The sequence below is a fragment of the Coffea arabica genome, chromosome 10c (genome assembly GCF_036785885.1).
Source record: "Coffea arabica cultivar ET-39 chromosome 10c, Coffea Arabica ET-39 HiFi, whole genome shotgun sequence".
Classification (NCBI taxonomy): domain Eukaryota; kingdom Viridiplantae; phylum Streptophyta; class Magnoliopsida; order Gentianales; family Rubiaceae; genus Coffea; species Coffea arabica.
In genome coordinates this window covers 49,749,830-49,775,327 of record NC_092329.1, presented here as the reverse complement: position 1 = coordinate 49,775,327, position 25,498 = coordinate 49,749,830, and the positions used below count along the sequence as shown (strand labels likewise).

The window sequence follows — 25,498 nt, the reverse complement described above, 5'->3', positions numbered from 1 at the left end:
CCATCCAAATTTATTTAAATTGGTGAACTTGAACAACTTTTTTCATCTTCCACAAACCTTCCAATGTAGGATCATCAATAACAATATCCAACAGAAATTGTTTTACACTCTATCTTTTAAGAAAGAGGAAATTTACAATCAGCATGAATTTTAGTCACTCACGAAAGTCTTTGGTGAACCACTGGGTTTCTTATAAGAATTGAACAATAAAAATTGAAAATTATAGATGACACTAAGAAAAAAGACAACATACTATACACACAAGAAAGGAGAAAAAGGAAAACAGTGATGGGCATTTATCCAAAATAAATAGCATAATGAACACTTAACTATTTGGGGATTTACTCATACAACTAAGGTAATAGCACTAGCACAAAAAGATACAAGGAAGGTAATTTTTTTTAGGGCAAAGAACCTGAGCGGCCATTAAACTATTATCAAGATCATGTTTTGGCCATCGAACTATTTTTCGTCAATAATTAACCACTAAACAACTTAATCAGTAAATCCGTGCCCATTTCATCATAATGACTCTTAATTTCTGAAATTAGCATTACACGTGGCAAATCATAGGGCAATTTTGTCCAACAATTTCCTGGTCGTTCACTTACATTAAACCCATCAACTGAAAAGAAAAAAAGCAGAACGTGGGGCCACCTTCACCCTCGATAGCCCTGTAATCAATCGATACATCTACTTCTTGTTGGCTGCCTCCAATATTAGCTCTGGTGGTGTAATGTAATCTTTTATTGTTGTCATAAACGTGCTCTCTTCTCAAAACCATTACCTGGTTTCTGATCTCGGCAGCCGCCGTCTCCTTAGGAGTTGGCCTAGCACTGGCAGCGCCTCCTCCGCTTCCAGCGATGCTCCTTAGGAGTTGGCATAGCGGTAGCAGCTCCTCCCCAACAAGGAGCGGTATTTCTCCCCCGATGAAAATTGCGACTTAATAACCGGATGCGGGGTCGGGTCTCGATCCGAATTTGGCCCGGGAAAGACCCAGAACACCCGAGCAATAGTAGAGCTTGTATTTGGAAGACCAACAAGTGTTTTGGATCCTCATTTCTTCCAGAAAGTAAAGCGCGGATTGAATTGAAGGTGGAAGGAAGGGGACGGTGGAAAAGAAAGGTGGTGGTTGTCGAGGAGGAGGTAGATGTGGAGGGAACAAGTGCCGAATGGGCTTTTGGACCAGGTGAGACCAAAGAGGCCTTGTTGAGTTTGATAGAGGGAGGTGGTGAGATTAGGATTGGTAGAAAGGACCGTCTTGGCGGCGGCGGCGGTGCGGAAGCATGAAGGGAAGGAAAAAGAATGGTGGTCGGGATAGGGCATTTTGAGAATTCCAACTATAATGACTCTGGGTCCGGAGTGAGGTTTGGGAGATTGGTTGGATTTGCTTTTGTGAAATGTGATGATGTAAATTGCGGGTTTATGTATACTTAGTGATCCGTGCACCCTTGACGTGTACAGCTTTTTTTTTCTTTTCAGTTGATGGGTTTAATGTAAGTAAACGGTCAATAAATTGTTGGACAAAATTATCCCTGTGATTTGCCACGTGTAGTGCTAATTTCAGAAATTAAGAGCTATTACCGATGAAATGGGCACGAATTTACTGATTAAGTTATTTAGTGGTCAATTGTTGATGAAAAATAATTCGATGGCCAAAACATGATCCTGACAATAGTTTAATGGCCGCTCAGGTTCTTTGCCCTTTTTTTTATCCCTCCTTCTCTCGTATCCTTCTCACTTTCAACCGTCAAATTCAGAATTCGAACCCTGTCAAAGTGATGCTAAAGTTTGAGTAAAATCATTTTAGTACATATTAGGTAGTACTGCTAGCAAGCTAGTAAATCTAAGACAAAAAGACCATCTGCCGTAATAATTTCTAGTATCTTTCAAAATAAAAAAAAAAGTAATTTCTTGTAATTTTTTCAAATTGAGTGAGAATCCCACAAAAATTTTGAATAATGGGAAGTGAAAACCGGGCCCTCCGCCTTGTGCATGTGCATTCGACGACTAATGTCGGCTGTCCAAATATGCCAACAATTTGGTCGGTCATAATTTATGACGGGCCCTCTCAGGATAATTTGTAATTACCATTTTCCAGACCGGTGTGGTCGGCAACGTTGTACTTGTACGAGATAAAAATGGACATATCAATGGGTCTAATCTTATCGAAATCCAACGTAAACCCAATATAGTCGGTAGGATTTGAGTTTAATTTTTCAAATCTAATCCTATTTACACCTAAGTCCTACAAAAAAATCATGAACATGGGTATGATTTAATTTTCTATGGTCCATATTAAAATCCGGATCTATATTAGATCCTACCCAAACACACACAAACATCGGTAAATTTATAGGATTTGGTGATCATTCCCCTTCTGCAATTAAGGTTAACTTAATTCCCTTTAGATCATAGTTCATGCGTTCAAAAGTAGGCAAGCATCATTGATATAGCACTTTGTTCAGACAGCACCATTCTTGCTTAGGTATTCCTTCGTATACCATGTCCTTTTGAGAAAAATGGAAATCAAGCAAGAAAAGAGCAGAACAAACTCTCTGACTCACACATGGCGAAAGCAAAATATGCATTAAGAAAAAATCATGTCTCTTCTCACAAGAAAAACAAAAGAATATGTTCAAAGGAAGCTAGTTGAAGATTATTTAATTGGATGCGAGCAAATATAAATCTTCCCACATAACATAAAATACAAGCTTGGCCGGTCAGCCCTGTACGAGGATGAAGAATCCGTGGCTTTGGTTCCCCAGCCATCCCAAGCACTAATAAATAATGTTAAACAACCAAAACCCACAACGCCGATCCTTCCACTTTTAACTTCTCAATACGTGTCCACTAGATATTGGACAGCATTAAAAAATATTTTTTTTCCATTTTTCATTCTTTTTCCCATTTTCTGTTCCAAAAAAGAGTTCAGTTAATTACAAAATATCCCATCAAGAATCACAGCTTTCACTTTTGGTGATCAATTGAATCAATCTGCCTTTTAAAGATTTCAAATTTTTTTAATTTGATAAACTAATCACGCAACATTAAATAAATTGGATTCTATCGAATGGAATGATAAGATTTCCTTTGTAATTGAATCAGTGATTTGAATAAAAATATGTGTTGTTATATGTAAGAAAAAATGAAATAAAAAAACACGATTTAGCAGAAAATCAATTATTATATCGAAATCTATAGTTGTAAAATTTTCACGGGATGTACTGAAATAAAACTTTTTGGGTGCGTTTTACCGGGGGAGTATACTTCATTGAGACAATTTGAAATGTCACTGCCATGGTTTGATCCAACTAAATGTTGAGGGGCGAAAATGACAAAGCAATAATTTTTAGGCGTTTTATAATTAACCTGGAAATTATTTTGTATTTGATATTCTGAAAACTTGGTTGACTAACATTATTGACGACTGACGAGAGGAGTAGAAAGAGGCAGTTTCTATATAGTCCGAACTTTTCTGCAGAATCAAGGCATCCTCAAACCCAGTCACTTTCCACTAGTTTTTTTGTGAAGCTGTCAAATTCTTCCTCTGACATAGCAAAACCCCTTTGTGCTTCATCATCACCATCCACTTAAAATAGTCCCCTTTTTCCAACTTTTCTTGGTTCACTTGCTAGCCCATAGCTTCGAATTCCCTTTGAATTTTTGCAAGTTTTTTCAAGAATTTCAACTGGGCTTATTCAAGAATACCTTTTTGGTAAGTGTAATCCATGCTCATGAATTTTACTTTCCTTTTTTTTTTTTTCAGAATTTCGATTTTTTTGGGACATGTTTTATAATTTAATTGTGAGTTATTTGTTTCTTTTTCTTCTGTTTAACTTTTATCACTTTCCTCAGTTGAATCATGGCGTATAGTCTAATTGTCAAAAGTATTGATCTTGATTGTGTCCTTGTTGTGTATATGCTACTATGGTTTTCTATGGTTTGAGCAACAAAATTGAGTTTATGGAATTTTGTGGTCAGTTTTTGGACTTTTTTCTTTAGTCATATCATGCTTTTTGTTTGAAGCCAGACTTTAGTTTTATTTGTCGGTTTTAATTTCTTAGATTGCCTTCATGGGTTTGGATTGGCACTTACAGATTTGAGAATTGCAGCAGTAAAGTTTCTTACAGTGTAATACTGTGGCTTGCAGTAGTTTAGAAACTTGGCAGCGTGGGACCTACGTGAAGAAGATGTGAAATAAGAGCCAAAAATGAACAGACAACACTACTAATCTGAAATGTTTTCCTATGTAGTTATCATGTTTCAGATACATGTTTTTTCTATTTTGTAGTTAAGTCTTGAATTTGCTCTTCAAGGGTGTTGGTTCTGGCAATAGTCTCAATCTTTGCTGTTCTGTTCAAAAGCATAAAGTGAATTTTTCTGTAGGACTCAATGGGCAGAGTTCTTGATTTTGCGAACCTAAACTAATGTTTGATCTTGCTAAGGATTATCCATCATGTTGCTCGGTTGCACTTGTCATAATTACATTTCTGTATACTGATTCTCAGTATATGTCATACATCCTTTTGTTTGGTTTGACTGAAAAGACAGAGAGCCAAAGAATTGATGCTTGTGTAGTTTAGTTCCTTTGCCTCAATAATATATCACGTACTAAGTCCTTTACTGAGTTCTTGCTTTGGCCAGACGTTTTTGAGAGACGAAAACCTTCCTCATCATACTGTTTAATGGATGAAGATGTAGGGTATAGAGTAAAAAGGGTGTGAGGACAAGATTATGTCACAATTTATATTGAAACAGACAGTTTTTTCTGGTTCATGTATCAGAATGACTAAAGATTTAAAAATATTTGTAGTTTAATCATCAAGCTAATAGTTGGTTATGTGAAATTTTGTGATGTTTGTTATCTCAAGAAAGTTGCATCATTACCTTCCAACAGATAAGTCTGAATATGTACTGTTCATGCCATCATTCGCCACATCCAACCAACCAGAAAAGGGAAAAGTAAAAAATGAAAGATCAGCTGCTTGCATGCATGTAATAATTTTAGATTTTGTTAACGAGATGTGTTTCTTTCTTTTTCGAATGAAATATGTGTCTCAAGCATTGATTTATATCCATGCCCATATTTTCATCACATGCATGATTGAATTGAAGTTTTTAGGCTTCTTTATGAATTTCATTGCATTGACATCCTTTGGAATCATATTACATCCCAGATGATGAAATAGGATGATTGAAATAGTGTTTATCCTTTTGGCATTCTATAGGTTATTGGATGGTTAATCGAGTAATCTATGTTTATCCACCAGGCACTGTCATAGCTTGACGTGAATTCTGTGTGCTTAGACTCGACAATTGGCTTATAAGTTTCCAGATTATACTTGAACATCAACGACCTCCTATTACAGGTTGATGACACATAATGCAGCTATATCATCATCCGTACTCTTTGGATAGCCAGAAGGTGAGGCTTGCTTTGGAAGAAAAGGGAGTTGATTACACATCTCATCGTGTCAATCCTATCACAGGCAAGAACATGGACTCTTTTTTCTTCCGGCTGAATCCAAGTGCTAACCTTCCTGTCTTTCAGAATGGTGCACATATAATCTTTGACACCGTTGAGATTATCAAGTATGTCTTCTATTTCCCTGAAGCATTCTGTAATGTTACACATTTCAGGGTGCACTGTCCCATGAAAACTTGGTTCCCTTAGGTGGACTTAGTAGTGTTTTTAGTTGCATTCACCTTGACCACACACTTATAAACTGAGAAGGTTTGGGTAATTCTGGCCAGATTAGTGTGTGCTTTCTAACATGAAAAATATCAGAGCATGAGACTTTCAGATTTACCTCATAACTAATCTAGTCTGGGAGTTCCTTTTGTCTTAATCTACTTTTGAAGATTTTTGCATTAACTTAACCAGACAAATTTAATTGCATCTATTCACAGGTATATAGAAAGAATTGCCTTGGTCTCCTCTCGTGGAGACAATGCCGAACTCAGCAACCAAGAGGTCATTGAATGGATGAATAAAATCCAAGCATGGGATCCAAAGTATTTTACCCTGTTCCACATTCCTGTGAAGTATCGCGTATTTGTTTCCAAATTCCTGAGGCGTGTAATAATTGCTCGAATGACTGAATCTCCTGATCTGGCTAGTGCATACCATCGCAAGCTTCGAGAGGCATATGAAACAGAAGAGAAGTTGAGAAATGTTGAAGTGCTGAGGCGCTGTGAGGAACACCTGGTAAGGCTTCTTGATGAAGTGGAAACTAAGCTAGGGGAGACATCTTATCTTGTGGGCGAAGAGTTCACATTGGCAGATGTGATGCTTATCCCTGTCCTGGCTCGATTGGTGCTATTGAATTTGGGAGAGAGTTACATCAATTGCCGGCCTAATATAGCTGAGTATTGGAATATAGTGCAGCAGAGACCTAGTTACAAGAAGGTGATTGGAAGATACTTCAATGGATGGAGGCAACAAATTACATTGATGAGAACCTGGTGCTTTCTACATATTAGAAGTATGCTGCAAAGATATTAGTAGAAAACTGTAACCCGTTGTATAAACCATAACACAACTTGCAGGCTGCCATATAAAACCGTCGGTCTCTCAGCCGTTTTTGTCTGTTCTTTTCAAGTTAAAGGCATTCGCCAATAATTATTTAACACACTTGGTAATTTATGTATGTTTTTCTCTGCTGTTCGAATTTTATGCAGTCATGCGATGCAGCCTTCTTTTTCCTTCTATGCCAGGTGCTTGATGACAGGGAATTCCTGAACTAGGTTATCATGTGAACATGATATCAAAGAATGGACTAGAAACAAAGAAGTAACAGCATTTTTTATAGACACCCCAAAATTGCTCTAATTAGGCACTTTGTATAGGAAGATAAACTGTGTTTCTGTAATCCAATAACACTTGTGGCAGCATTCAACAAGAATGAAAACACATCAGCATATGCAAGAACAGCAATTGATGATAATGTAATCTTGGATCTTGACATCAAAAGCTCATAAACTGCGTTGCAGATGCAGTTAAATGAAAATACGACATAACCACACATCACAAGTTCTCAAATATGCATTAGTCACCTGCCTAATGAACTATGCGGATAAATAACAATTAATGCTCTTCTTCACTTGCTGAATGAACAATGGAACAATGAATGATCAACTTGCAGTTTCGTGCTACCTAAAGCAAAAGAATTACTGACAAACTGCAAATAAGATTACAAGAACCACAATGGAATGTTAATGGCTACAAAACCTTAACCAAACACGGAAATGTCATCCTTCAATCACTAATCATACCCATACTCGTATAAGCACACAGTTTTTCATGATTGTCAAGTTAAAAACCCCAGCACCAGACAACAGTGTGTGTGTGTGTGAGAGAGAGAGAGAGAGAGAGAGAGAGAGAGAGAGAGAGGATCAGAAAGGAAGGATCTGGCAAGGTACCCAGCCAGTTAAGCAAATCTTATTCAATAAATGTATGTATTCAAGTTAGAACAGACTGAAAAATGTTTACCTCCTTTTGAGGCAATAAAATTTGATAACTCAAGCTAGAGTATAATTGAATCAGAACTGTAGCCTAACGTCTAATGTTAAAACTGAATATCTGAAGAATTCTTTCCACTTAAGTAAAACATGAGTGACAAAGAATTGTGAGTACAATGGGCGAACCATGAAAGGAAACTCGAGCAATTCCATAAGTTCCGTTATATAACTAGTCCTTACTTTGTTACCATGGATGCTGATGGAATTTAACCCCACTCTGCATGCCGGTGCTAATATCCTCCGAACAATGTGAACTGTTAAACTCATTGTGGATACTCCTTGGACTTGCTTGACAGGTTCCATTTCTTGAATTGTTACCCATAGATCCCCAAACATTTCTCTTCTGAATTTGAGAACCTCCTGGTGTTGAACTATTCCATTTTTCTTGCCTAAAGTATGTCCTTGACAAATTATGAGGACCCCTAACTCGTCGAAAATCCGTTTGAGTTACAGTTTGCATGCCTGTTTCAGTTGCTCCGGATGTGCTTGGAGGGTTTTGACTCGAGTGAGTTGCACGATTATGAGAATCCTGACCAGCTTTCTGGCTAGCCTGACTCATTGAATGTTTGTTCTTGTCACGGGGATATGGAGGCAATGGAGGAAAAGGTTGGAAAGGCATGCCGGGAGCAACTATCCAATTCTCAGATGTTTCAGCTTCACTAGAACCAAATTGTTGCACAATGGAAATAGGAATTCCATAAGCAACAGATAAACGTGAAATGAATCTTGGTTGTGAATGGCCCATTGCTACTCCATATGAACGCTTTGCATAACTAGGTCTTCCTTCCTTGTGATCAATGTCATTTAGATAAGCATCAGATGGAAGCATAGGGCGATTCAGAGGGAAAGAAAATCCTGGAGGAACATCCTCTTCCATGTTGTTTGCTCCATCGCCTGCCATGCTAGTGTCAGCTCCCAAATCTGGGCTTCCTTTGAATGGCTGGTCCCATCGGCTTTTACGTTTCCTTGTACTGCGTGATCCACTGGAGACATCTGGCACTTGAGCATCAACAGAACTTGATGCTAGCACTGGTTTTGCAGCACCATCAAATGTCTCTAAAGGTACTCCAGCACAATCATTTGAATTGGCATGTGATGCTGATATAGTATCACGGGTGGAACTACAGTGTAATTCTATCCAGCAATCATCCCTGTGTACGCAGCCAAATTTCCTAGATGACCGAGGAATCCACCTATCTCGAAAACTTCGTGCAATTTGATGGACCTAATATATAATGATAAGAACAAAGCCTTCAGCATATGCGATAAATTCCCCACCAACAATAATTTGGAGCATGAATATCTAAACTTGAGTATCTCAGAGGAAGATACCACACAATGGACTGGAGCAAGGAAGTAGAAGGCATTTCAACCCTATAAAAGTCATTAGGCTAGCATGCAAAAAAGGTTTCCATGGTTTTCTTGAATATCCAATGATCTTCTCATGCCTGGTAAAATTTCGGGGTCTAACTTGTTTAATAGCATAGTACAACCTTGAAATGTGTGAGTTTCAAAGAAAACAGAATGCTGTACTCCTACTCAAGTTCAAACAACAAGATTTCAAGCACTGTGACCTTTCCTGGTCTACTTTTATCAAAGTATAGCAAGGTTCTTAAATTTTGGGAAAATAAAACAAGAATCTATCTCTTACAAACAAAAATATCTAGTCCAAGATGAAAAAGAACAAGATAGAGGGCACTTAGGACAGAGCACAAAGAGTTACTGGGTTCGTCAGACCAGCAATAGCCAGCAAACACACATCCATGCTGTCTTTGGATATGGATTTCTGGCTTCAAGGCATTGAACACAGTGATGTAAAAGTCCTAGAAATCTTCAAATGAACAAGCATCCTTCCAGGACAATAACCTCAGGATGCAACATTTGCAGACCTGTTTCTCCAGTCCTGCCTCTCCTTAAAGCCTTGTTTTCTAAATATTTTCCAGTAGCTTTTGATCATACAGTATAAAACATTTATCCGATTATTTTCTTTCTTGTCCAGCATCAAACTTGCAAAGGCACTTCAACTAATTTGCAGTCTACTGCTAATAGCATATGACAATCTTTATCACTACACAAAACAATTGATAAACAAGCATTACCCAAGTACGAAGAAGAAAAACGCTTCAACAGGAGGTTGAAGGGGGTACCTGTTTGTCAGTGTGCTCGGTCAATGACAATATTGAGTCTCTAAAACTGCACAGTTGGAACAAAAAGAAACTTTTTATCTACTATAATTATTTTGATTAGAAAATAGGTGTTACAATAACAAATTGCAAAAGGAGACAGATATGTCAATGAGGCAAAGAGGAAAAAACATAATAATTAGCTAGAGAAGGGGAAAAAAGGGAACACAACTATGCAAAGAAAAGGCAAAACTAGTTACAAGACTCCACATATTGCAGATTTAGAAAATCTTTTGTACATCATGGAAAAAATTGCAAAACAAGCACCCATTGCATGCTAAACTTATGAAAGCAGAGCATAGCAACATGTAGGACTAACTCTTCCCCACACAAAAGATTTTGTTTCCTCCATTTCTGTTACGCACTGAGCAGGATCTCATACCACAATTATTGCAGAAGTCCAAGAGCTACTTTATCTGGACTAAAATTATCAACTAAAGCTAGCAAACTGAAATTCATTTATTAGCTCTCACATGCTAATGTTTATGAACAACTAAGTATGTTACTAGGGGATGACTGTAAAATGACATGCAGCTCTCTTCACTAATAAGATTTTGAGTTGTAATTCATGCCAGTTGATATTCCAGGCTAATGATTTAAATGCTCAATATTTTAACCTCAAAGTGACAGATTTCAAATTTGAAAGTGCCAGTATCAAAGAAGGCACCAATGCGATAAATGCAAGATGGACCTTAGACAAAATTATATTTCTTTCCATCTATTCAAATTATATTCCTCGTGAAGTGTAAGTCAACTTCTATTCAAAAATCAACATCCATTAATAGCTGCATGACATTTTCAATCCTTGTTCCTTTCCTCCACCATCACTTTTAATCTTTAGATTACCTACAGCCCAAGTTCTGCCCCAGTTGCTGGCCTGCCCTGAATAAATTAGCTTACTTCTTGGAACAGAAACATTTAGCTCTTTAGCTTATGGGAAGACTAGCTAGATACAACACCATAAAGTACTTCATTCATATATAGATGTCTCTGTGTGCAGGAAACAATGAATGCATTCACTGACCCATGTTGAAAACTGGAAAGAAAATATTGTAACAGGAGTTCAATAAAAATATTCTGGTCATTGGCCCTTACCTCTCCACTCCTGGATAACGCGGGCCTCCATTTATATGTTCAGAGGTAAGAATCTCCCTTGTAGCCAGATATTCCAGTACCTGCAGCAAAGAATAATCAGCCAACTCTACTTGCATCACTATTTCTTACTCCAGATCACAGCCATAACACACTTCAAAATACGAAGCATGTGTTGCTTTAATCTTGAATAAAAGACTAGTGTATATTCATTCTAGCAACAAAAGATTAATTAAAACAAAAAGAATAATTTCTGTGCTTCTGAATATCTTAATATTGCTATGGAATGAATGTGATGTAAACTCCCCTTCAGAGCATTCCTTGGGGTGAAAAATGGCTACAGCTCATCTTCTGACATTCCACCCTAAGCTTGTACTGCAAAAGTTCTAGATTTCCTTATTTATACTACTTTGTTCTATTCATTCATTAAAATGCACACAACTAAGAAAAGAATGAAAATCATAGCAGGGTTCAGTAAATTGCTTAAATGGTCCAGATCCACAAGGTTTTATTTACCAACAAAATGACTGATAGATAACTAATAAGGTAGAATGTTAGAATTTTCAAATTTCCTTATACCTTGAGAAGCTTGCGCAGGATCGGAATCTTGATGAATTGCTTTCTGCACCGCTTCATAATGTTGTGTAGCATCTGCAAACCTAAAAGGTAAAAGCAAAACTCAACCTTACTGGCACAAGAAAACAGATATCCCATGTAAGGAATAAGCATACATATGAAGTCGTATCACATATGCAGAAGGAATTTCATGCACGCAATCAAAAACAAAAGCACTACCATTTTTGTTAATGATATCAACCAACACTGTCCTCGATTTTGTTTTCAGAAGAGCATCAAGAATCATGGAAAGATCTCTATTACTGCAAGAAAGAGGCATTTATGCAAAATCAGTTATGTTCAAGAAGCTCAGAAAAGAATAGACAAAAAGATTACACAGTGCAGAATCTTGGATGACCTTTGGATTGCTTCCCCATTGCCACTATCCCCTGAAGCAGCAGTTAAAAGTAGCAGCTTCAAGTATCCTCTTGATGCATCCTATAGAAAAGCAAGAAGCATTAGTATTTATCTTTCTATCATGACTCAAGGATGCCGGATAGATAGATAATGATAAGAGTAAACGTCAATTACAATAATTGATGTCAATCAGATTAGTCAGATATGCATTAACAGTCAAACAAATTGGGTAGTAAAGGACTTGATGATAATACATTCCCAAAGAGATGTTACATGTGCTTGAATCTCCCAACCCAGTTCCTGTAAAAATGTTAATCTTCAAACTTTTCTACTTTCCCAGTAGACAGTACTTTGACATTCAAACACCATAACCAGTACAAATGGTTACTAATATGGTGGTCCAGGGTAAAAACAAGGTGCAAAAGTCAGCTAAAAAAAATCAAGGAAAGCACATCATCGGTCTACAAGTACTAAATTATAGGACTTCAATACCTACACCGAGAACGCATGAATCAGGAACAAAAGAATAAGCTATATATAATCCAAGCATCAAAATTAACCAACAGCAGATTAATCTAAGATTCTTAACAATGCATACAAATAGCTCACTTTTCGTTTACTTATCCCACCATCATTGTCCAGCAACTCATTCAGTTTCTCTTGCACTGCAAAGAAAAGGTGACAATATTACAACTGGAGTTACTTAATGTTCTTAATAGAACAAGAAAGAACATGATTTACCTGCTTCAAAACGACCATTAGATAGATCTTCCAGGAGCTGCTTTGACCTAAAGGGTGGTAAATGCACTTTAGTGTCAAATTCCATAGGTTTTTTACCATCCAAAGCCTCAGCCTTAGGTTTTCTCTTCTTAACTGAGGACAAATTTTTTGAAGTTTTTATTCGAGCTCGGGACTTTGACAGAACAACTCCAACTTCCCCAACATCATTTTTTACTTTCTTTACAGGATCAATTTTACCAGATGCCAAGGACAGAGAATTAGCATCAGAACCTTGATTGGAGCACAGGGGATTGCCCACACTAGTTTCTCTTGCAAAGCACTCTTCAGGAGCTGCAGAGATATTTCCACCTGTTATACCACCAGACTCTGAGGAAGTACCCACTAGCTGAACAGGGGAATGCTGTCCAACTGAACTCTCCTTTTCCAGTGATATTGCAACACTCAAAGCAGTGGATGCAGATAACTTGGTGTCTCCATTTTCCTTTGTGTTCTCTAAGCATCCAGCAGCAGTGGATGAGCAATCAATGTCAATTTTAGCTTGATTTGACATCTCTCTAATTTGCTTTTCTTCCTCAGTGTGAGAGCTCGTCAGAGCTATTCCATCTCCACGTGCCATAATAGGTTCTGGATATTCATCATCTGAGTCATCCTGGACAACTATTTCAGCATTCAGTGGATCACCACCAATATACCCCCGACACTGAGATGAACCACACACACATTTTTTTGCTGCAGCACCAAAAACCCGTACATAGTTGTAATCAAATGTAACCTCTTCACCCTGGAACACCGGAAATCCAACAAAAACATGTAACCACTGTTAATAATGAGAATCACCCAAAAATGACATTTGCATTTATTCACAATCACAGAAGAAAAACAGCTACAGGTCAATTACTGGTTATAAATGTTGATTAAAAAGAACAAAATCATTTTTTCCGGAAATGAAACATTACAAAAAATTAAATTCAACTTTTCTTTTTCAGAATATAGTGAAAAAGTGAGCAAACATGTCAGGGACACTTGACAAGTGTGGACAATGATATCTCTATAAACATGGAATGACACTAAGCAATTTCGCAAAAAAGCATCCTAGTAATGAAAGCACCTCCAACTAGGCAAGAGATAACATATCATGTTTTCATTCTTTAAGTCTATTTTGATTTAAACTAGGTTAAAAAAGTAGACTGAAGGCCTTACTAGCTCAGTGCCGTCCTTCAGGATGCGCATAATAGATAAATGAAGTCATTATGACACCAATTAACAATAGAAAGGCACGAGGAAAGGATTACCTTCTTTATATCCCTTAAAGCAAAGATCCCAATGCAAACTTCTCCATTTACCATCCACTGTACCACCCAAGCAAGAGCAAAAGCACAAGTCAGTGTCCTCAACACTCAAAAAAAACACTTTTTTCAAAAACAGCATCTCTGATAAATACTTCAATTCTAAATTTTAGATTAAGAATGTCGTGAAACCAACTAAATTAATATACAAATTTTAGCAATCTTGTAAAGGAAATGATCCATGAGAATGAGAAGCCATAGATGAGCATAAATAACTTCACTCTTACTCAGTTTACCATTATGTAATTTACCCAATAGAGAAGATAATTAACAGATTTCCCTTAACTTTGTATCTACACTCCAATAAAACACTTCATAGACAATCCCACTGTCACTTCAGTTCTTCTTACAAGTAATAGAAACAACTGAATTTGAAAGATCTCATAAAATAACAAGATAAACATCCTGAAGTCCACCAAATAATCATTTCCTTGTTTCTCCGAATACACAAAATGAAAGTTGAAGAAATTTTAGCATGACTTTGAAAGGTCTACAACCCACCACAAAGAGATAGCTATCAGGACACCACAAATGGACTACCAAATAGCAATTTCGACATAGTTTGTACAACATGTTCCTTTCAGCTACTATGACAGAACGCTTATGGACATTTTTCCTCTTCTTACTCATCAATCTTACAAGATATATGCAAGAATTGGTCTTTTCATAGCCAGAGAAGTCTGATTGCAATCTACATATGATCACATTTATGAAAACATAGTAAAAGGAAAGCTTTACCAAACCTAATGCATCAACAGTGAATATCCAGGCAGTAATTTATGTTTAGTTTTATCATATATATACTGAAAAACAATTTTTTATCAACTCAGTACTCCGGACAATTATCTATCCAGCCAATTTGGCTGCCAAACTTAGGTTCATTTCCTCTTGGGTCTTTTATATTTTCCATGCTTGCGGGATCATTATCTAGGCCTTCTCGCAGTCTTGTTGCCAAGGAGTATCAGCTCAAATAAAGTCAAAAGAAGTAAAACTTGAGACTACAAACAAAAGAAGGAACTGGAAATTAAAAAAAAAAAAATTTCCAGTTCTGGTATGCATCCACCAATTGACCCATTAGACATGTAAGGCTGGACACCCAGAAATTTTCAGCCAAATAGAGCACAAAACCAATGACTAGACTCACTTTTTCTGTACGGCAATTGGGCTCACAGCTGTGATTTATGAAACGACCCAAATTTCCTTTTGCACATGCATCAATTACCTGGAAAAAAAATGCAAGGATACAACATTACAACAAGAAATACAGATATAAGGAATTGTAACAACGAAAGGAAACAGCAATATTTCCATTATTTATATATAAGCAGCATAAAAATAGAGACTTGCTAACATCTGTATACTGAAAATTCTACTTCAGTTATTCATGTTACAGTAAACCAGTAATAAAGTGTAAACAACCTTTCCAAAAGAAAAGCTGCAACCTGTAATTTCAAGAACTAAGCATTCATTGCATTTGCAGAGAAGACACGTGAATATACCCCAGTTAGACAAAAGAGAGCTTTAAAATACACCAAATCCATTGCCAATATAAGTATTCCAATTTTCATCTTCAACAATGAAGACATTACTTATTTTGTACATATGGTGTAGAAAGAGCCCCTACCTACATGTAAAACCTATGAACAAGTTAAGATATCTTCTTCTATAAGTAAAACATCAAGAACTACAAATAAAATCTCAAAACTCTGCTGAAATCATAAAAAATTTTTTGAGGTAAAGGTCATTGTAATGTTTGTAATCCTATTTTTTCATATATTAAAAGAACATTTTATTCTCAAAGTATTTACCAAACAAAATAGGATCAACCGAATCATTGTAGTTTGTTATGATTATAAAAGTTTGTTGTTTGCCATATAATATGTTCGCCATATAAGATATACGTTTCCAAAAAAAAAAAAAAGAAAAAATATCCATGCCAATGCCAATATATTTTTACTTTTTTCTCCTAAAACTTCTTAAAAATACATCAAATGGATGAGTGAATGATCTAGGATTTTACATTCCAAAAACCATACATCACATGGCACATGAATGATCTATAACTCTACATTTATTTTGATTAAAAAAAAAAAATGCAAACATTCTGCTGGAATAAAGTAAACTACACTAATTTGTACCAAAAAAAAAAAGTAAACTACACAAATCCTTAAGTATTATATATGTTCATAACAAAGTGATTGTGTAGAATTCATGTTTCACTTTTTCGATTTCTACATTAGAGGAGGATATTTTTAATCCAATATTTCTTAAAACTATCAAGAATTTAGGCATATATAATAGAGGGAAACTCTTAATAGTGAATTGTGCATCTGGCAAATATTACCCTTCATGATCAAACTAGACGTTCAACTTTCCCCCCACTACCATTTTCCACTCATACCATTATGTACTTAAGGGTAGTAGTACAAGTTAAAGGGGAGGTGAAGTGTCAAACAATAAGTTGAGTGCTAATATCACCACACATTTCTTCTTTTGAGATAAAATAGCTGTATAAAATAAACTATCATGTCAAACCAGAAGTCTCAAAGGTAAAAGATTACAAATAATCCTAATTTTGAACACACTTGCATCACAAACTTTGCAACCATGCTTCTTAAGCATTGCATCAGTCACATGTATACAGCATAATCCACAAACAGAAACATACTGCACAAAAACTCCATATCTGGAAAGGTCTACAGTCTGCCTAACCATAACCTTCTATATTACTTCTTCCATAACATTCAGAATATTGAAATGAAATATGAATCTTCAAACCTCACTGCCATTCAGTGTCATGAAGTAAAAATGCCTATGACCCTTAACAGCATACTCCCTTTGCCGCGCCTCGTAGGCATGCATATCAAGAACCTGAAAGAATCATGACAAGCATTCTGCGGTCAAGAAGAGATATAACAGCACATAAACATATCGATTAATATTTAAATATAAGCACTAATGATAGATAACAAATATGGAAAAAGTGAGGACAAGATCCACCATGAATCACAAGCTCAAATTGCTAGGCATTATAGTCAAACGTAAGTCATCTCTTGTGACAATGCACTCCACAAATCCACTGCCAACTCTCATTTATTTCTCACTAAACGTCGAACAGATGGAAGCATGCACAAGGGCAGCTAGAAAAAGATCTACAAACACTAAATCGTCCTAAATCTGAAGTTCAACATTCCACTTATTAGAATAGACCCAGACTCACATGCCCATAACAACCAATATCCATATTCAGTTAACCAACATAACTTATCACGTCTTTTGTCCTCGCAATCTTCCAGTAGCTCTTGTTACATATAATGTCCAGTTTTGTACGACAAAGCACATGGCACCATTACCTCTCCAACATATTCTATAAGAAACTGCCCTTCAGAAACTTCTTCAAGCAATTGTAAACCATAACCCTTCTTTCCACATTTAATGGCCTTCAACTTTGCATACTTGCGTTTCTGGAACTGCAGACGGGAATTTTACATTAAAAAATGGTTAAAAATGAGATTAAACAAAAAAAAAAACATAAAAGTAGTAACAAAAACATTGAAAAACTATGAAGACCTGTTGATTTGAACAGAATTCGCCACTAGGGCAGGTCCCTTGAATGCACTCAATGTTAAGCATCCGGTTCAAGCATCCATCTCCACAACCCACTCGGCCTTCTGAAGGTGGTTTGCAATGGCATACCATTATCTGGCCAAGAATAAATCAAAAACAAAAAGGAGACAAACTAGTTAGAAGGGCCAATTCAATTTCTGCAAGGAACTTAGATACTCTTCAGTTCAACCATGAAGTGATAATCACCTAATTAAGCAGTCTCCCAACAATATTGCGTGGAAGAGAACAGAAAAAGAAATAGAAGCACAATAATATTAAAGGTTCAGTTAGGCTATTACCTCATCAATTGCCTGAGTTTTGCGCCGGCGATGAAGGAACGAATTTGACTTTATGTGCGTCCATGAAGGCTGTTGAGTTACTGTAACATAAAATTGATTAATCCAAGTTCAGAGAAAGAAAGTCACAGCGTATTTATATACTGGAAAAAAAACGTAAAACACAATGCTAGAATAACAACAATACTGTAATTGAATACCTTTCCGCTGCTTCTGTGTTGATTTAATGGAATCCAACCGTGCATCAGAATCTGCATCTTCCTCACAAGAGGCATCAGATATTTGCAACTCAGCATTGATATCTGCATTGGACTTCTCTTGTGGAATTGAGCAGTCAGCAAAATCTTTATCCATATTATCCTTGCAATACCTTAATGTAGATCAAAGACAAGATTTATCGTATAATCAAATGAGAAACACATTAAATAGTTCACATCATAATGTTAACCACTACTACCCAAGAGGTAAAAGTTATGCTAATTCAACAAATGTTTTATCTAAAGTTTATGCTGATCATTATTCTAGCATTTGAAAAGTATTAAACTTCCAGCGTTTCTCCATTACTCGAAAGCAATTAGACAATGCAGCCTAAGTTTAAGTCACTCTTGCTTCACCCATATAAGTCGTATTTCATCCCCTCCCAACTTTTTGTCCATTATGTAACTTCAAGTCTTTGATATGTCCAAAATAGTACTTTCATCAATTGTTGAGCTCAAATCCAACAGATGAAATATGCAATGCACATGATGAATCCTGCTGATTTACCATGTGCCTTTATTTCTTATCATTTCTATCTTATTATAATTAAAAAGAAAAGGAAAAGGCACAACCTGTAGCAAAGTTCTGCTAGCTTTTCTTGTTCCCATAAATAATAATAATAATAAAGGAACTAATGAATTAACTGTACAAAATGTTGAAGCTTTTAACTTGAGCAAAAAGTTTATTAGAGGAACCAACATGAATCAAAACCAAGAGTATCATAAGTAGCACATGATTTTAGTAACTTATTCTGAGCATTATCCTAAATTCTTTACCACATACTCCTTATGATAATTATGTTCAATACTAAACCTCAGACATACTTGGTCAAGTAAATGAGCAGCTCATGCCCCTATTCCTGTATAATAACACAGTTTTGCTAGGTAGCTTAATCAAAACCACCTACAGAAACCTAGAAATCAAAATTGGGTTTTTTTCTTTTTTTAATGGAATCAAAATTGGGTTATACAGGTTCTCGAAAATTTTGAATGACCGTGTTATCATAAACCCCCCCTTGGGTGCTAATTAGCATAGCTTTTTACTTGCATGAATCTACCGTATTTCCTTCCAGCTGAAAAAATATAAATCTCAGAGGGACATCAAATGGTAACAGCCACTTATATTACAGATAAGGCATTGCCACTTATGCAGGGGCATACTAGATAACAGAAGTATACAATCAGGGCATCTTTCCAAGAAAGTACTTGATGATCATTAAAGCTCATCATTTCAATTTTTCAAACCACACTTGCTAATACTATATCTGCAAACAAACTCGTGCCTTAAAGCAATGAATTCAAAAATCCAATCAGAAACTGTTTTGGCCAGTACTTCAGCTTGAACTGCCTGTCAACCAACTTCTCCAAACAAATGACTTGCAATTTAGGCAGAATTAGATTCTAGTAACTTGAAAAAACTTGATGCTTGTTCAAATCACCGAGCCTCAACTGCATCTTTGCCTCATACAATTGTGTAGTCTGACGTACTCCCTGCTTTGAACTACTCTCACTTTATGCATATATTCTATACTTAGTTGGAAGAACAAAGTGGCTCCTTGTTAACAGAGAGGTTAAAACTCCTTCCACATGAAAGTTATACAACTGATAGAGCAAAATGTAGAAGAATTTTTGCATAACATTTGGGTAATAAGTTACTAAATGTGTCAAGGAAACGATTAACGACTATTGATAAACTGTTCTAGCAAGTAATTCAGAATGACCAATTATGCTTGTAATGTAAGCATAAGAAAGGCTAACCGGATTGTTGTAAGTTGTGCGGATGACAGATTCTTGAGGCCTCTTCATGTAAGACACTGAGTTTTGACACCTCACGTCCCAAAGAAAGGTTTAGAGAAAAATCACTTACCGGAGCTAAAATATCATCAAATCATCAACTTTAGGAGACCACATCCCATAGAAATTCCCAGTCACTTGTTTTAGGCAAAAAGTCAAAGTTGTATGAGAATTTCAATGAATTATGTTTTGGTTTCCAGAAACAGAGAGGTCAAGTTTTTTCATTTTAAAGATATTCCAAACTGACACTTATGATATACAGATCTCTCTAACATAACATCTTAAAAGGCTTAGAATAAGACCGATAGTTTATAATCTGGAAAAAAATTTTATCTGAATATAAGAGAAAGCACAAACTAACCAAATGATACAGTTACTGCTACCTTTGTGACTCAAAAAACTAGTCAATCCACCATTCAAAGAGAAGTCTTATTCTTGGCCCTTCAATTTCCCTTTTTTGTAATGCCTGGGGCATATATGGGTCCCCAAAGTGACGTAACATGCATTACTATACCCATGCATGCATGTTTTAGGATCTACCTAGATGTCCCTGAACATCCATAACGTGTTTTTCTCTACATCTTTTATCTTGTGATGTATTTAGTACCCCGAGTTCCCAGATACGAAAAGCAATGGCAGGATATGCTGGACAACAGACGCTGGTTGGAACGTTCAGATCATGTTTAGGATGGTAGCAGCAAAGGAAAAAAATTAGTGTTATACAAATCATTCAAGCATAAAGTGCCTAGACCCGCACCAACAAAAGGTAAGACCTGCAAAATTACACTTAACATTGAGTGTGCACTCATAAACAAATGAAGGCCAGGGGAAAACTGCTGTTCTTTCACCATATTACCCCAACATTCGCCAAGATGAGCCATTTCAGAGAAGCAAGGAGCATTTTCAATCAAGGTTTGTAGCATATTTGTAATGCTGAAGCAATAGAGAGCATCATCACTTACCATTTGCAGTCATTTTCTCTGATTATATCAGCAAGTGCAGCTGGAATGCGCCTCCACTTGTTACAACCATCACAACATACCCAAGCCTGAGTGATTGGTATACATTCCTGTGCAACCATGACAGGAGCCATATCTTTAGGGGGTGTATCTTCTGTCAAGCTTTTATTTCCAATGCCAGTTTCTCCAGCTTCTTCAACACCAGAAAATGCATGAAACCCAAAAAGGTGGTTATAAGAGCTATGAGGTTAATTTACATAAAGTCGACTTCACGTGCAGCAACCATAGGCACTAGGAACTATATAAGTCATCATTTATTAGTTTAGGAGTATGATCCAACAAAGATATTGCAAAAGATGGGATCACAATTAAAATATTTTACTAATGAACCCAAGCTATAGCTCTTTATACCTGTTTCACAGTGATTTTCTACTTCATGAAGAGTCTGAGCAGAGTCACCCTTCAATCCTTTGTCCTTGCCTTTTTGCTTTGCAGATGATTTCTCTTGACTGCCCTTCGTTTTAGATGTTTTCTCTCTCTTTGTCCTGGTCTCTTTCCTTGCTCTTGAACTTCTGGCAACTTTTTTCCCATTGGTGCAAGGAAGCAGTTTCTTAGACTTACTTGACTCTACTGGCCCAATCTCAGTACCAAGTCTTGGAGAAAGATTGGCTTGTATTGCACTTTCAACTTTATTCGTCTCACTAGAGATTGCGAAGTCAGTCACCTTCGAACAAGGAGGTTCTTTGGGTAACCCATCCACTTCGAATGTGTTAAGATATGCATTTTCAGTTGTCGTTGACGTAGAAGCATCACTATGATAAAAGACATCACCCACTTTCTCCTTCTGTCCAAGCTTAGAGAATTCTTGATCATCAACAAGGTTTTCTGGACCAGGAGCTTCGACATTTACACTGAAATTGCTGGTCTGAGGGTCATTTTCCCTCTTTCCTTCATCAGCATCCTTGCAAAGCAAACTCGAATTAGACATATTTTCAGAGGCAAGATATGCATTGATTGAGCTCACAGTGTGATGAAGGGCATCTGGATCCTTTTCACTAATTTGTGCATCTGGAGTTAAATTGATGACTTCTGAATCAGGTGAAGTTCCTGAATCTGAGATGCGGTTATCAATTGTTGCTACCACTTTACCAACCTCAGCATGAAAGGGAGATTCACAAAGATCACCATAAGCATTTCCACCCGCATTTTCAGTTATATCCTCAATTGCAACATGGATATCTGATGCTTTATCCAAGGTTCCATCACAAGACTGAAAACTCATACTACCATCAGCCTCTTTCTTCATTAAATCTTGAACATCTATGGATACTTCAGGAAAAGATTCTTGTCTGGAATCCTGCTCTTTATTATCATCCATTACAGTGCTAGCGTTCACCAAGGAAGCTGCTTCTCTACTGCCAAATTTAACCTTCAAAGTGATGGGACCAGTTGGGTTGAATCTTTTTCCCTTAAGCTTTGTAGAGTCTCGAGCTTTCTTGTTCTTTTCTCGCTTCCCATTGGCTCCAACTCCTTTAAGTCTTCTTGACTTTTTAGCCTTCTGTGGACTTATATCAACTGCACCATTCTGCTCTAGTACTGACATGTTTCCTAGTAAACCCCATACAGTAGCACGAGCCTGTTTGCTCAAAGAACTTCGTCTCCTCCTAGTAAGCTGCACAGAGCTCACATCTAAAAATGCACTCTTGCTGGAGGTTTTCCTGCAGTCTCTTTCTGGTCCCTTTTTCTTGTTTTCCTGGTCTAGTCTGTTCCTCCGGCTGCTCCTCCGACAAGGAGAAGAGCATGTGATATCTGGACATGTATTAGAATTGTCATCAACTCTAGTTATAGCTTTTCTTTCATCCCCTATTGGATATGAATCTAAAGGAAAATTAGCATTCAAAGCATCCTCTCTTTCATCATTCCTCAATACAGATGATTCTGCACTATAATCCACTTTTGCAGTATCTTTTGCTTCCTGATCTCTCATCAAAGATGAATTATCAATGCAGAAAGACTGAAAAGCAGCAACTACTTCATCGGCCCCTGAAAGATCTTCTACATCCACTCTCTTAGATGAATCATCATCTCGCATAGAAAAGGTTCCACACGATTGCTGAAGGGTGGATAATTCTTCAAGACTAAAAGTTGAGTTCACTGCAGAGGATTCCTCAACACAGTCATGTACATTTTCTCCTGCTGACATCCCAGCAAGCATACTGATCCACTAACCAGGCTGTGGCACAGGAGGAAAAAGGGCCTCAACAGGAAGAATGCAGCCCTGTCCCAAACAAAGCACTAGGAGCCATAAAATGATGTTGACTGAACTTCACGGCACTGAAATCTGAAAGAGAAGCGAAACATAACTTATATGCAGAGTGCAAACAATAATTACTCATTTGTTAAGGAGCATAGAAAAGACATTTAAAATGAACTCAATCTAATTAATAAAGACAAATCGTATCAGCAAAAGGTAATAGTAATTCTTAAAGAAAACAAAAGGTCTGCAATCATTTGAATACATGTCAATCAGCAGATAAACATATTCCAACAACCTGGAAATGGTACCAGAGAAAAAATCCCTATTTATGAGAAAAAGAGGAGCCCAATGATGATATATCTTTTTAGCTGGTTGAATAATTCAAAATTTCAGCCTAATGCAACTGTATAATTCACTCAACAATTCTAGATAAGCCCACTAGCTTACAAAACTATACCGTAACAAACACAAAGATATCTTTTTTGAGGCAAGACATCTAATACTCAATCGTATATTCTTATAAGACCTGGAGAAACCAACAGGGTGAAGGAACTCCTCTTAAGCTATACTTTATACAGAAGAAGTGTGAAAGTAACCAAATCCTGGAAATAGCACCTTTAAGTACACTTAATACAGTAACCAGGAAAGTCTAGGCTTAATTGTCAACAATTTATGAGACTTCACGACTCATTGTGACTCAAAAATTGCTCAATTACCCATATTCTTTTAACTTTTGCAAATGCCTGATTTTCTCAACTAATAATCTATCAGCATTAGTGGTAAAACTAGAAATATCAAGCAGAACCTTTATCAGGGAAAGCATACTACTTAAAATTATCATAACAAGGGCCCCCCCTCCCCGACCAAAAAAATTAAAGATAAGCAATCTGCTCTTACTAAAAAGGAAGAAAAAAGTATCTAAAATGAAACTGAGGACAAATTAAATTCAACATCGCAGACTGATACAAATATGCATAGATAGACCTCTACACAGAAACTCCCTACCTAAATGAATATTTTAATCAAATACTCTCTTACATTAACCCTTAATCCAGCTTAATTACATTATTTTCACATAATTCAGTCAAAATTAAGTAAATAATCACCGCGAAAGACAGAAGCCCACAAACTAAACAAAAACCAAAAACCAATTTTTGAGATTCCAGAGCAATGCAGATACCCAGAAACATCCATAACGATATATCTTCATCGTAAAAGTTGAGCAGCAGTCAAAAGGGGGCAAAAAAAACAAAAAGAGGAAGCACAAAAACCCTAACTCGAAAGCAGAACGAAACCCTAAAATTCCGAGCTCGAATGCCAATGCAGATAGCTACATTCATTGAGATAAACACACACCGACATTTTAGCAAAAACGAAAACAAAAAATCAACGAAACCAAGTACTTAATAAACAGACGAAAAAAAAACAGAGATCATACCTTTGAAGAAACAGAGACGAAGGAAAACAAAAACCTGTTGATAATCAAAGGCATAAATAATTCAATCAATATAGCTATCGTTACTTATGCCTGTGAAGGGGGTGGTGGACAGTGGTTTCGGGTGGGGCAAGGGAGGAGGGCGGTGGTTAGAATTAGGGAAAAGACAGAGAAAAAAGAATCGCTTGGCGCTGTCAGCAAACGGTTTTATAATTATACGAGGGGAGGTGTCTTCCTTTCCTTCCTTTGCAGCGATTCTTGGAAGAGTCCCATCTACTATCTAATATCTTTGTCAGGCAACCGGTTTTGATATTTTGTTTTTCTTTTTTATCCCTTTTCTTCTATTTTTCTTCTTTTTGTCTTTTATTTTGAGGAAGATATGCTTTGGGAAAACAATTAAGAAGGAAAAGAACAAAGATGATGAGTACATTGTACACTTGCTATTTTAGGCGCGATTGTACAAGACAATTCGTGATAATAAAATGTACTCTGAAATTTACATTTTTTATGATGAATTTTAGAAATTTGTTTTACGGGTCGGATTAGTTTATATCAAGCTTCAATGATTCTAAATTTTGAATTGTCTAATGCGATTATGATTGCGACCTCTAAAATATCATATCGATTTCGATGGTGAATTAATTCGTTTTACGGCTAGAATTAACTTATATCAAACGTCAGTAAATCTTGACTTTCAATTGTCTAATATGGTTATAGTTGCGACATCTAAAACATCATATTGATTTCGATGGTGAATTAATTCGTTTTACGGTTGGGATTAACTTATATCAAACGTCAGTGAATCTCAACTTTGAATTGTCTGATTATGATTGTGACCTCTAAAATACCAAATCAATTTCAATGGTATATTTCTCATATTGGTGGCTCTAAAAACAACAAAAAAAAAAAACTGCAAATACTTGAAAAGGGTGATTGGTGGAGATGTGGGATTGAGGAGTAATTTGGTAGTTTCCTATCAATAAAAATGGGTTTGGCATTTTTGTTGTGTAGTCATGAGTGTTTGGATTGAGAGTAT

The 25,498-nt window shown here is 36.6% G+C and overlaps 2 protein-coding genes across 4 annotated transcripts; one reads left to right on the top strand and one right to left on the bottom strand.

Annotated features, from left to right (window-relative positions):
• The first annotated feature begins 3,413 nt into the window (after window positions 1-3,413).
• LOC113713209 (glutathione S-transferase TCHQD-like) lies at window positions 3,414-6,653 on the top strand. 2 transcript variants are annotated; one of them, XM_027236872.2, is made up of 3 exons: window positions 3,414-3,718; window positions 5,274-5,595; window positions 5,914-6,653. In XM_027236872.2, the coding sequence occupies exons 2-3, from the start codon at window positions 5,387-5,389 to the stop codon at window positions 6,506-6,508; spliced, it is 804 nt and encodes a 267-aa protein (XP_027092673.1). In that variant the 5' UTR covers window positions 3,414-3,718; window positions 5,274-5,386; the 3' UTR covers window positions 6,509-6,653. The 2 variants fall into 2 exon arrangements, with proteins under 2 accessions (XP_027092673.1, XP_027092672.1); XM_027236871.2 differs by having other exon boundaries at window positions 3,416-3,718; window positions 5,373-5,595.
• Window positions 6,654-7,401: 748 nt separating this feature from the next.
• Window positions 7,402-24,811, bottom strand: LOC113714445 (uncharacterized). 2 transcript variants are annotated; one of them, XM_072069687.1, is made up of 18 exons: window positions 24,466-24,811; window positions 21,182-23,111; window positions 20,774-20,960; window positions 17,961-18,130; window positions 17,764-17,843; window positions 17,429-17,560; window positions 17,212-17,328; window positions 16,637-16,729; window positions 15,003-15,080; window positions 13,805-13,861; window positions 12,513-13,293; window positions 12,381-12,436; window positions 11,773-11,852; window positions 11,595-11,677; window positions 11,379-11,458; window positions 10,803-10,882; window positions 9,672-9,717; window positions 7,402-8,749 (listed from the first exon to the last, which is right to left on the bottom strand). In XM_072069687.1, the coding sequence occupies exons 2-18, from the start codon at window positions 22,983-22,985 to the stop codon at window positions 7,709-7,711; spliced, it is 4,965 nt and encodes a 1,654-aa protein (XP_071925788.1). In that variant the 5' UTR covers window positions 22,986-23,111; window positions 24,466-24,811; the 3' UTR covers window positions 7,402-7,708. The 2 variants fall into 2 exon arrangements, with proteins under 2 accessions (XP_071925788.1, XP_027094076.1); XM_027238275.2 differs by having other exon boundaries at window positions 20,774-20,963; window positions 24,466-24,797.
• Between the last annotated feature and the right edge of the window lie 687 nt (window positions 24,812-25,498).

Coding starts and splice junctions, on each gene's coding strand:
- LOC113713209 (XM_027236872.2), top strand. CDS start 5,387: ATGCAGCTATATCATCATCCGTACTCTTTGGATAGCCAGAAGGTGAGG. Junction 5,596..5,913: donor GACACCGTTGAGATTATCAA/GTATGTCTTCTA, acceptor ATCTATTCACAG/GTATATAGAAAGAATTGCCT.
- LOC113714445 (XM_027238275.2), bottom strand. CDS start 22,985: ATGCTTGCTGGGATGTCAGCAGGAGAAAATGTACATGACTGTGTTGAG. Junction 11,459..11,594: donor TGATATCATTAACAAAAATG/GTAGTGCTTTTG, acceptor TTTACCTTTTAG/GTTTGCAGATGCTACACAAC. Junction 8,750..9,671: donor CCGAGCACACTGACAAACAG/GTACCCCCTTCA, acceptor ATTATATATTAG/GTCCATCAAATTGCACGAAG.